This window comes from Globicephala melas, chromosome 1, assembly GCF_963455315.2.
Source record: "Globicephala melas chromosome 1, mGloMel1.2, whole genome shotgun sequence".
In the NCBI taxonomy this organism is placed as follows: Eukaryota; Metazoa; Chordata; class Mammalia; order Artiodactyla; family Delphinidae; genus Globicephala; species Globicephala melas.
Window position 1 is genome coordinate 82,071,779 of NC_083314.1, and position 12,527 is coordinate 82,084,305.

Consider the following 12,527-nt stretch of genomic DNA (forward strand, 5'->3'; position numbering starts at 1 on the left):
GAGAGGACATTTTGCAGGGACGTCCTCCTATTAAAGTTTATGTTCTGTTTACTTGCTGAGGAGGGGGAGGGGCCAGGTCAGCAGGGACCTCAGAGATCATCTAACTCTAGTGCCCCCTCTTATAGATGAGGGTCAGCAGGCTCACAGAGACTGGGGCCAGCCAAAGCCACACAGCCACTTAGCAACAAGCCTGGGATTAGATCCCAGGCTTGGGGCCTTTCTAGTGGACTAGGGGAAGTAGAGAGGAAACTTCCAAACTGGTGAAGCCAGTGAGTATGAGAGGTTGTTGGGTTACCTTTGCTGGGAGAGGAATGAGTCTTCATAGAGGCAATGTTGTGAGTGTTCTTCTAAAAAGGCTCAGGAAAGAAAGGAATCATCAGAGGAAAACGTAAGGGATTACCAAAAAAAAAAAAAAAAAAAATCATGGCCCAGCCCCTTTTCACACTGCGGGCTCCACATTCTCTGAGGAACATTTAGGAACATTCTTAGGAATATGCTCAATAGCTTATGGCAAAGCTTTAAAGTCCAAGGTAAAAGTGTTATTTTCTGATTTTTTTCTTTTTTCTTTTATTTTTAATTGAAGTATAGTTGACATACAATGTTATGTTAGTTTCTGGTGTACAGCACAGTGATTCAGTGATATATATTCTTTTTCATATTCTTTTCAATTATGGTTTATAACAGAAGATTGAATAGTGTTCCCTAAAAACAGTACGACCTTCTTTTTTATCTATTTTTCTGCTTTATTTATAGTTTGTATCTGCTAATCCCAAATTCCTAATTTATCCATCCCCCACCCGCTTTCCCCTTTGGTAACCATAAGTTTGTTTTCTATGTCCATGAGCCTATTTCTCTTTTGTAAATAAGTTAATTTGTGTCATATCTTAGATTCCATATATAAGTGATATCATATGATATTTGTCTTTCCCTTTCTGACTTACTTCATTTAGTATGATAATCTCTAGGTCCATCCATGTTGCTGCAAATGGTATTATTTCATTCTTTTTTATGGCTGAGTAATATTCCATTGTGTATATCTACCACATCTCCTTTATCCATTCATCTGTTGATGCACCTTTAGGTTGCTTCCATGTCTTGGCTATTGTAAGTAGTACTGCTGTGAACCTTAGGGTGCATGTATCTTTTCTTTTTTTTTTTTTTTAACATCTTTATTGGGGTATAATTGCTTTACAATGGTGTGTTAGTTTCTGCTTTATAACAAAGTGAATCAGTTATACATATACATATGTTCCCATATGTCTTCCCTCTTGCATCTCCCTCCCTCCCACCCTCCCTATCCCACCCCTCCAGGCTGTCACAAAGCACCGAGCCAATATCCCTGTGCCATGCGGCTGCTTCCCACTAGCTATCTACCTTACATTTGTTAGTGTGTATATGTCCGTGACTCTCTCTCGCCCTGTCACAGCTCACCCTTCCCCCTCCCCATATCCTCAAGTCCATTCTCCAGTAGGTCTGCGTCTTTATTCCTGTCTTACCCCTACCCCTTCATGACATTTTTTAAAATTAAATTCCATATATATGTGTTAGCATACGGTATTTGTCTTTTTCTTTCTGACTTACTTCACTCTGTAAGACAGACTCTAGGTCTATCCACCTCATTACAAATAGCTCAATTTCATTTCTTTTTATGGCTGAGTAATATTCCATTGTATATATGTGCCACATCTTCTTTATCCATTCATCCCATGATGGGCACTTAGGTTGTTTCCACCTCCAGGCTATTGTAAATAGAGCTGCAATGAACATTTTGGTACATGACTCTTTTTGAATAATGGTTTTCTCAGGGTATATGCCCAGTAGTGGGATTGCTGGGTCATATGGTAGTTCTATTTGTAGTTTTTTAAGGAACCTCCATACTGTTCACCACAGTGGCTGTATCAATTTACATTCCCACCAACAGTGCAAGAGTGTTCCCTTTTCTCCACACCCTCTCCAGCATTTATTGTTTCTAGACTTTTTGATGATGGCCATCCTGACTGGTGTGAGGTGATACCTCATTGTAGTTTTGATTTGCATTTCTCTAATGATTAGTGATGTTGAGCATTCTTTCATGTGTTTGTTGGCAATCTGTATATCTTCTTTGGAGAAATGTCTATTTAGGTCTTCTGCCCATTTTTGGATTGGGTTATTTGTTTTTTTGTTATTGAGGGACATGAGCTGCTTATAAATTTTGGAGATTAATCCTTTGTCTGTTGCTTCATTTGCAAATATTTTCTCCCATTCTGAGGGTTGTCTTTTGGTCTTGATTATGGTTTTCTTTGCTGTGCAAAAGCTTTGAAGTTTCATTAGGTCCCATTTTTAAATTTTTGTATTTATTTCCATTACTCTAGGAGGTGGGTCAAAAAGGATCTTGCTGAAATTTATGTCACAGAGTGTTCTGCCTATGTTTTCCTCTAAGAGTTCGATAGTTTCTGGGCTTACATTTAGGTCTTTAATCCATTTTGAGCTTATTTTTGTATATGGTGTTAGGGAGTGATCTAATCTCATACTTTTACATGTACCTGTCCAGTTATCCCAGCACCATTTATTGAAGAGGCTGTCCTTTCTCCATTGTATATTCCTGTTTCCTTTATCAAAGATAAAGTGACCATGTGTGCATGAGTTTATGTCTGGGCTTCCTATCTTTTAGTATGATCTATCTTTCTGTTTTTGTGCCAGTACCATACTGTCTTGATTACTTTAGCTTTGTAGTATAGTCTGAAGTCAGGGAGCCTGATTCCTCCAGCTCCGTTTTTCGTTCTCAAGATTGCTTTGTCTCTTCGGGATCTTTTGTGTTTCCATACAAATTGTGAAATTTTTTGTTCTAGTTCTGTGTAAATGCCAGTGGTAGTTTGATAGGGATTGCATTGAATCTGTAGATTGCTTTGGGTAGTAGAGTCATTTTCACAATGTTGATTCTTCCAATCCAAGAACATGGTATATCTCTCCATCTATTTGTATCATCCTTAATTTCTTTCATCAGTGTCTTATAATTTTCTGCATACAGGTCTTTTGTCTGCTTAGGTAGGTTTATTCCTAGATATTTTATTCTTTTTGTTGCAATGGTAAATGGGAGTGTTTTCTTGATTTCACTTTCAGATTTTTCATCATTAGTGTATAGGAATGCCAGAGATTTCTGTGCATTAATTTTGTATCCTGCTACTTTGCCAAATTCATTAATTAGCTCTAGTAGTTTTCAGGTAGTATCTTTAGGATTCTCTATGTATAGTATCATGTCATCTGCAAACAGTGACAGCTTTACCTCTTCTTTTCCGATTTGGATTCCTTTTATTTACTTTTCTTCTTTGATTGCTGTGGCTAAAACTTCCAAAACTATGTTGAATAAGAGTGGTGAGAGTGGGCAACCTTGTCTTATTCCTGATCTTAGTGGACATGCTTTCAGTTTTTCACCATTGAGGACGATGTTGGCTGTGGGTTTGTCATATATGGCCTTTATTATGTTGAGGAAAGTTCCCTCTATGCCTACTTTCTACAGGGTTTTTATCATAAATGGGTGTTGAATTTTGTCGAAAGCTTTCTCTGCATCTATTGAGATGATCATATGGTTTTTCTCTTTCAATTTGTTAATATGGTGTATTGTGTTGATTGATTTGCATATATTGAAGAATCCTTGCATTCCTGGAATAAACCCCACTTGATCATGGTGTATGATCCTTTTAATGTGCTGTTGGATTCTGTTTGCTAGTATTTTGTTGAGGGTTTTTGCATCTATGTTCATCAGTGATATTGGCCTGTAGTTTTCTTTCTTTGTGACATCCTTGTCTGGTTTTGGTATCAGGGTGATGGTGGCCTTGTAGAATGTGTTTGGGAGTGTTCCTCGCTCTGCTATATTTTGGAAGAGTTTGAGAAGGATAGGTGTTAGCTCTTCTCTAAATGTTTGATAGAATTCGCCTGTGAAGCCATCTGGTCCTGGGCTTTTGTTTGTTGGAAGATTTTTAATCACAGTTTCAATTTCAGTGCTTGTGATTGGTCTGTTCATATTTTCTATTTCTTCCTGATTCAGTCTTGGCAGGTTGTGCATTTCTAAGAATTTGTCCATTTCTTCCAGGTTGTCCATTTTATTGGCATAGAGTTGGTTGTAGTAACCTCTCATGATCTTTTGTACTTCTGCAGTGTCAGTTGTTACTTCTCCTTTTTCATTTCTAATTCTATTGATTTGAGTCTTCTCCCTTTTTTTCTTGATGAGTCTGGCTAATGGTTTATCAATTTTGTTTATCTTCTCAAAGAACCAGCTTTTAGTTTTGTTGCTCTTTGCTATCATTTCCTTCATTTCTTTTTCATTTATTTCTGATCTGATTTTTATGATTTCTTTCCTTCTGCTAACTTCGGGGTTTTTTTGTTCTTCTTTCTCTAATTCCTTCAGGTGCAAGGTTAGGTTGTTTATTCGAGATGTTTCCTGTTTCTTTAGGTAGGATTGTATTGCTATAAACTTCCCTCGTAGAACTGCTTTAGCTGCATCCCATAGGTTTTTGGTCGTCGTGTCTCCATTGTCATTTGTTTCTAGGTATTTTTTAATTTGCTCTTTGATTTCTTCAATGATCACTTCGTTATTAAGTAGTGTATTGTTTAGCCTCCATGTGTTTGTATTTTTTACAGATCTTTTCTTGTAATTGATATCTAGTCTCATAGCATTGTGTTCGGAAAAGATACTTGATACAATTTCAATTTTCTTAAACTTACTAAGGTTTGATTTGTGACCCAAGGTATGATCTATCCTGGAGAATGTTCCATGCGCACTTGAGAAAAATGTGTATTCTGTTGTTTATGGATGGAATGTCCTATAAATATCAATTAAGTCCATCTTATTTAATGTATCATTTAAAGCGTGTTTCCTTATTTATTTTCATTTTGGATGATCTGTCCATTGGTGAAAGTGGGGTGTTAAAGTCCCCTACTATGAATGTGTTACAGTCGATTTTCCCTTTTATGGCTGTTAGTATTTGCCTTGTATACTGTGGTGTTCCTATGCTGGATGCATAAATATTTACAATTGTTATATCTTCTTCTTGATTCGATCCCTTGATCATTCTGTAGTGTCCTTCTTTGTCTCTTCTAGTAGTCTTTATTTTAAAGTCTATTTTCTCTCATATGTGAATTGCTACTCCAGCTTTCTTTTGTTTTCCATTTGCATGAAATATCTTTTTCCATCCCCTTACTTTCAGTCTGTATGTGTCTCTAGGTCTGAAGTGGGTCTCTTGTAGACAGCAAATATATGGGTCTTGTTTTTGTATCCATTCAGCCAATCTGTGTCTTTTGGTAGGAGCATTCAGTCCATTTACATTTAAGGTAATTATCGATATGTATGTTCCTATTCCCATTTTCTTAATTGTTTTGAGTTCGTTATTGTAGGTCTTTTTCTCCTCTTGTGTTTCTTGCCTAGAGAAGTTCCTTTAGCAGTTGTTGTAAAGATGGTTTGGTGGTGCTGAACTCTCTCAGCTTTTGCTTGTCTGTAAAGGTTTTAATTTCTCCATCAAATCTGAATGAGATCCTTGCTGGGTAGAGTAATCTTGGTTGCACGTTTTTCTCCCTCATCACTTTAAATATGTCCTTCCAGTCCCTTCTGGCTTGCAGAGTTTCTGGTGAAAGATCAGCTGTTAACCTTATGGGGATTCCCTTGTGTGTTATTTGTTGTTTTTCCCTTGCTGCTTTTAATATGTTTTCTTTGTTTTTAATTTTTGACAGTTTGATTAATATGTGTCTTGGTGTATTTCTCCTTGTATTTATCCTGTATGGGACTCTCTGTGCTTCTTGGACTTGATTAACTATTTCCTTTCCCATATTAGGGAAGTTTTCAAGTATAATCTCTTCAAATATTTTCTCAGTCCCTTTCTTTTTCTCTTCTTCTTCTGGAACCCCAATAATTCGAATGTTGGTGCACTTAATGTTGTCCCAGAGGTCTCTGAGACTGTCCTCAGTTCTTTTCATTCTTTTTTCTTTATTCTGCTCTGCAGTAGTTATTTCCACTATTTTATCTTCCAGGTCACTTATTTGTTCTTCTGCCTCAGTTATTCTGCTATTGATCCCATCTAGAATATTTTTAATTTCATTTATTGTGTTGTTCATCATTGTTTGTTTCATCTTTAGTTCTTGTAGTTCCTTGTTAAATGTTTCTTGCATTTTGTCTATTCTATTTCCAAGATTTTTGATCATCTTTACTATCATTATTCTGAATTCTTTTTCAGGTAGACTGCCTATTTCCTCTTCATTTGTTAGGTCTGGTGGGTTTTAATCTTGCTCCTTCATCTGCTTTGTGTTTTGCTGTTTTCTCATTTTGCTTATCTTATTGTGTTTGGGGTCTCCTTTTTGCAGGCTGCATGTTTGTAGTTCCCATTGTTTTTGGTGTCTGTCCCCAGTGGCTAAGGTTGGTTCAGTGGGTTGTGTAGGCTTCCTGGTGGAGGGGACTAGTGCCTGTGTTCTGGTGGATGAGGCTGGATCTTGTCTTTCTGGTGGGCAGGTCCACGTCTGGTAGTGTGTTTTAGGGAGTCTGTGGATTTATTATGATTTTAGGCAGCCTCCCTGCTAATGGGTGGAGCTGTTTCCCTGACTTGCTAGTTGTTTGGCATAGGGTGTCCATTACTGTAGCTTGCTGGTCATTGAGTGAAGCTGGGTGCTGGTGTTGAGATGGAGATCTCTGAGATATTTTTGCCATTTGATATTATGTGGAGCTGGGAGGTCTCTTGTGGACCAGTGTCCTGAAGTTGGCTCTCCCATCTCAGAAGCACAGGACTGACTCCTGGCTGCAGCACCAAGAGCCTTTCATCCACACGGCTCAGAATAAAAGGAGAAAAAGTAGAAAGAAATAATTAGTAGAAGTAGAAAGAAAGAAAGAAAGAAAGAAGTGAAGGAGGGAAAGAGGGAGGAAGGAAGGAAGGAAGGAGGGAAGGAAGGAAAAAAGAAAGAAAGAAGATAAAGTACAATAAAGTAAGATAAAATATAATAAAGTTATTAAAATAAAAATATAATTATTAAGAGAAAAAAAATTTTTAAAAGGCAAAAACAAAGAAAAAAACGGATGGATAGAACCCTAGGACAAATGGTGGAAGCAAAGTTATACAGACAACATCTCTCACAGAAGCATACACATACACACTCACAAAAAGAGGTAAAAGGGAAAAAATCATAAATCTTGCTCTCAAAGTCCATATTCTCAATTTGAGATGATTTGTTGTCTAAAGGAGTGAAGGAAGGAAAGAAAGAAAGAAAGAAAGAAAATAAAGTAAAGTAAAATAAAGTTATTAAAATAAAAAAATAATTATTAAGGAGAAAAAATTTTTAAAAAATGGACGGATAGAACCCTAGGACAAGTGGTGGAAGCAAAGCTATACAGACAAAATCTCATACAGAAGCATACACATACACACTCACAGAAAGAGGAAAAGGGGAATAAATCATAAATCTTGCTCTCAAAGTCCACCTCCTTAATTTTTCTTTTTCCATCCCCTCACTTTCATTCCGTATTTGTCCCTAGGTCTGAAGTGGATCTCTTGTAGATAGCATATACATGGGTCTGTGTTTAATATCCATTCAGCAAGCCTGTGTCTTTTAGTTGGAGCATTTAATCCATTCACATTTAAGGTAATTGTCAACATGTTCGTTCCTATGACCATTTTCTTAATTGTTTTGGGTTTGTTTTCGTAGGTCGTTTTCTTCTCTTGTGTTTCCCACTTAGAGAAGTTCCTTTAGCATTTTTTTCTAGATCTGGTTTGGTGGTGCTGAATTCTCTTAGCTTTTGCTTGTCTGTAAAGCTTTTGATTTCTCTGTTGAATCTGAATGAGATCCTTGCTGGGTAGAGTAATCTTGGTTGTAGGTTCTTTCCTTCCATCACTCCCTTCTGGCTTGCAGAGTTTCTGCTGAGAAATCAGCTGTTAACCTTTTGGGATTTCTTTTGTATGTTATTTGTCATTTTTCCCTTGTTGCTTTTGATAATTTTTCTTTGTCTTTAATTTTTGTCAATTTGATTACTATGTGTCTTGTTGTGTTTCTCCTTGGGTGTATCCTGCCTTGAACTCTCTATGCTTCCTGGTCTTGGATGGCTATTTCCTTTCCCATGTTAGGGAAGTTTTCAACTATAATCTCTTCAAATATTTTCTTGGGTCCTTTCTCTCTCTCTTCTCCTTCTGGGACCCATAAAATGCAAATGTTGTTGTGTTTAATGTTGTCCCAGAGGTCTCTTAGGCTGTCTTCATTTCTTTTCATTCTTTATTCTGTTCCACAGCAGTGAATTCTACCATTCTGTCTTCCAGGTCACTTATCCATTCTTCTGCTTTCATTATTCTGCTATTGATTTCTTCTAGTATATTTTTCATTTCAGTTATTGTATTGTTCATCTCTGTTTGTTCTGTAATTCTTCTAGGTGTTTGTTCTTTAATTCTTCTATGTCTTTGTTAAGCATCTTCTAGATCTTTGCCTCCATTCTTTTTCCGAGGTCCTGGATCATATTCACTATCACTATTCTGAATTCTTTTTTCTGGAAGAATTCTTTTTCTGCCTATCTCCACTTCATTTAGTTGTTTTTCTGGTGTTTTATCTTGTCCCTTCATTTGGTACATAGTCTTTTGCCTTTTCATTTTGTCTGTCTTTCGGTGAATGTGGTTTTTGTTCCACAGCCTGCAGAGTTGTAGTTCTTCTTGCTTCTGCTGTCTGCCCTCTGGTGGATGAGGCTATCTAAGAGGCTTGTGCAAGCTTCCTGATGGGAGGGATGGGTGGTGGGTAGAGCTGGGTGTTGTTCTGGTGGGCAGAGCTCAGTAAAACTTTAATCTGCTTGTCTGCTGATGGGTGGGACTGGGTCCCTCCATGTTGGTTGTTTGACCTGAGGCGACCCAGCCCTGGAGGCTACAGGCTCTTTGGTGGGGCTAATGGCAGACTCCGGGAGGGCTCACACCAAGCAGTACTTCCCAGAAGTTCTGCTGCCAGTGTCCTGGTCCCCGCGGTAAGCCACCGCCACCCCCCACCTCTGCAGGAGGCCCTCCAACAGCAGCTGGTAGGTACAGTTCAGTCTCCCATGGGGTTACCACTCCCTCCCTGAGTCCTGATGCACACACTACTTTGTACATGTCCTCCAAGAGTGGAGTCTCTTCTTCCCCCAGTCCTGTCAAACTCCCGCAATCAAATCCCACCAGCCTTCAAAGTCTGATTCTCTAGGAATTCCTCCTCCCGTTGCTGGACCCCGTGGTTGGGAAGCCTGACATGGGGCTCAGAACCTTCACTCCAGTGGGTGGACCTCTGTGGTATAAGTTCTCCAGTTTGAGAGTCAACCACCCAGCAGCAATGGGATTTGATTTTATTGTGATTGCACCCCCGCTACCATTTCATTGTGGCTTCTCCCCTGTCCTTGGATGTGGGGCTTCTTTTTTGGTGAGTTCCAGTGTCCTCCTGTTGATGATTGTTCAGCAGTTGTGATTCTGGTGCTCTTGCAAGAGGGAGTGAGCACACGTCCTTCTACTCTGCCATCTTCCCATCATTTTCTCCCTTTATATTTGTTAGTATTTTTTAATGTATTTAGGTGCTCCTATATTGGGTTCATATATGTTAATGAGTGTAATATCCTCTTTTTGTATTGATCCTTTTATCATTATACAGTGTCCTTCTTTATCTTTCTTTATGGCTTTTGTTTTAAAGTCTATTTTGTTTGATATAGTATTCTTATCCTCGCTTTCTTGTCATTTCCATTTGCATGAAATATTTTTTTCCATCTCCTTACTTTCAACCTATGTGTGTTCTTCACCCTAAAGTGGGTCTCTTGTATGCAGCATATTTTTTTTTTATCAAATGTACCACTCTATGTCTTTTGATTGGAGCATTTAGTCCATTGACATTTAAGGTGATTATTGATAGTTAGGTATTTATTGCTACTTTAAACCTTGTTTTCCATTTGATTTTGTATTTCTTCTTTGTTGTTTTTCTGTTTGTTGTTTGATGATTGTCTTATGTATTATGCTTGTCTTCTCCTTTTGATTTTTGTGAATCTATTGTATGTTTTTTTTGAGGGTATTAAATTGTTTATTTATTACACATGATAATGGATGATACACAAGCTTCATTCCCATCTATATCTGGTACCATAATCCAATTTAGATATATTGCATAGGATATGCCAACAATCATATATTAATAATCAAAAAAACTCCATGACTTGGCTTGGGTGACCCTTTTCACAGTGAGCTCCAGGTCACAACACAGTAACTGTCAGTTCAACGACACCAAAGTTTCAGAAGACAATAGTTTCTCCACCAAAGCAGGTTGTAACTAAATTTCTTTTTTTTTTTGTAAATAAATTTTTGATGGAACCTGGCATCACCCTGAAGGAATACTAACTTCACACTGTTGGGGTAGTTTACCAAAATGGTTTCAGAGTAGACTAACTTTACACAGCACATTAAAAAAAAAAGACATTTATTCAGCGTCATGATCAGACTATTACATTTAGCAATCAACAGCATGGGTGCAAAAAAAAAAATCTACATTAAAACCCTTTGTTGGAATGCTTTACACTTTCCACAGGACAGAAACTAAAATAACCTGTTATACAATTAGTCACAAATACAGTCCTCAAGTTTTTTTGCCCATACACATGAGTATTGTCTAAAACATGTCTTCTTTGTAGCAGCGAGGCCCTGCCACCACTGTGCTTGGCTGAGTTCACAAATTTGTTGTAACCTGTAGCTTCTCTGTCACTTCTCTGGCTCTCCTCTCCTGCTAAGCTTTGTTTCCTGGCAGTAATCAAAACCTTCTGCCACTTCCATAGCTACTGCTGGTGCTGGAACCACCATAGCCACCTTGGTTTTGGGGTTTGGCAAAGTATTGGCCTCCACCACCATAGGGGCCAGAACTTCTGCCTCCAAAGTTTCCTCCTTTCATGGGTCCAAAATTTGAAGATTGATTGTTGTAACTGCCAAAATCATTGTAGCTTCCACCACCTCCAAAATTACTTCCATCATTACCAAATCCATTATAGCCATCCCCACTGCCACCATATCCACCACCACCATGGCTACCACCAAAGCCACCTCGACCACTGAAGTTTCCTCCATGACCAAAGTTGTCATTCCCACCAAAACCACCTCCACGACCACCACCAAAGTTTCCAGAACCACTTTGACCTCTTTGGCTGGATGAGGCACTAGCCATCTCTTGTTTAGATAGGGCTTTCCTTACTTCACAGTTGTGGCCGTTCACAGTGTGGTATTTCTGAAAGACAATCTTGTCTACAGAGTCATGGTCATCAAAGGTTACGAAAGCAAAGCCTCTCTTTTTGCCACTGCCTCGATCAGTCATGATTTCAATCACTTCAATTTTCCCATACTGTTCAAAATAATCTCTTAGATGATGTTCTTCAGTGTCTTCTTTAATACCACCAATAAAAATCTTTCTCACAGTTAAGTGGGCACCAGGTCTTTGAGAATCTTCTCTTGAGATGGCCCCCTTTGGTTCCACAACTCTTCCATCCACCTTGTGTGGCCTTGCATTCATGGCCGCATCCACCTCCTCCACAGTGGCATATGTGACAAACCCGAAGCCTCTGGAGCGTTTGGTGTTTGGATCCCTCATTACCACACAATCTGTGAGCGTTCCCCACTGCTCAAAATGGCTCCTCAGACTCTCATCGGTTGTTTCAAAGCTCAAACCTCCGATGAAGAGCTTCTGCAGCTGTTCGGGCTCTTTGGGTGACTGACTTAGACGTGACGGCAGTGGAGGAGGGGCGAGACGTCAACGATGCTTACTCGGCGGCGTCCACGAGCAGAAAAGCTATTGTATGTTTTTGATTTGTGGTTACACTGTTTTTCAAGTATATTAACCCATTACTATATCTACTTGCTTTAGACCTGTAGTCATATAGGCTCGAACACATTCTAAAAAAAGATCTACATTTTCTTACTCTCCTCCCCCACATTTTATGATTTTGATGTCCAATTTTACAGCTTCATGTTTATCCCTTTTGCTGTTCATTGTAGTTACCATCACTTTCACAAACATTTTTTTTTATTTTTTAAAAATCTGTGTACTAGCTTATTTAAGTGATTTACTTTCCAGTTGTGATTTTCTTTCCTATAGATTTCTGCTTTTTTTCTATTTAGAGAAGGTCTTTCAATATTTTTGGGGGAAGTAAGCTTAGTATTGCTGAATTCTTTTAGTGTTTGCTTGTCTGAGAAATTCGTTATCTCTTCTTCTATTCTAAATGATAATCTTGCTGTGTAGAGTATCCTAGGTTGCAGGTTTCCCTTTCAGGACTTTGAGTATATCTTGCACTCCCTTCTGTCCTGCTACATTTCTGTAGAGAAATCAGCTGATAGCTCTATATGGGGGTTCCTTTTTAATTAACTCTTTGTATTTCTTTGCTATGATTAGAATCCTTTCTTTAACTTTTGCCATTTTAATTATAATATGTCTTGGCATAGGTCTGTTTGGGTTCATCTCTTTGGGACCCTCTGTTCTTCCTGTAACCGGATATCTGTTTCCTTCTTTAGGTTTGCGAAATTTTCAGCCATAATTTCTTACATTTTTGATCC

At 38.4% G+C, this 12,527-nt stretch overlaps 1 protein-coding gene across 1 annotated transcript; it reads right to left on the reverse strand.

Annotated features, from left to right (window-relative positions):
* Window positions 1–10,521: 10,521 nt before the first annotated feature.
* Window positions 10,522–11,967, reverse strand: LOC115859915 (heterogeneous nuclear ribonucleoprotein A1-like). The gene is made up of 2 exons (XM_070045096.1): window positions 11,897–11,967; window positions 10,522–11,692 (listed from the first exon to the last, which is right to left on the reverse strand). Exons 1-2 carry the CDS (start codon window positions 11,965–11,967, stop codon window positions 10,741–10,743), a joined length of 1,023 nt encoding a protein of 340 aa, XP_069901197.1. The 3' UTR covers window positions 10,522–10,740.
* Window positions 11,968–12,527: the final 560 nt, after the last annotated feature.

Bases quoted from the DNA above. Each gene is read 5' to 3' on its own strand.
- LOC115859915 (XM_070045096.1), bottom strand. From the start codon at position 11,967: ATGAACAGCAAAAGGGATAAACATGAAGCTGTAAAATTGGACATCAAA. The intron at 11,693-11,896 runs GTAAGAAAATGT...GTCACGTCTAAG, and splicing joins ATAAAATGTGGGGGAGGAGA to TCAGTCACCCAAAGAGCCCG.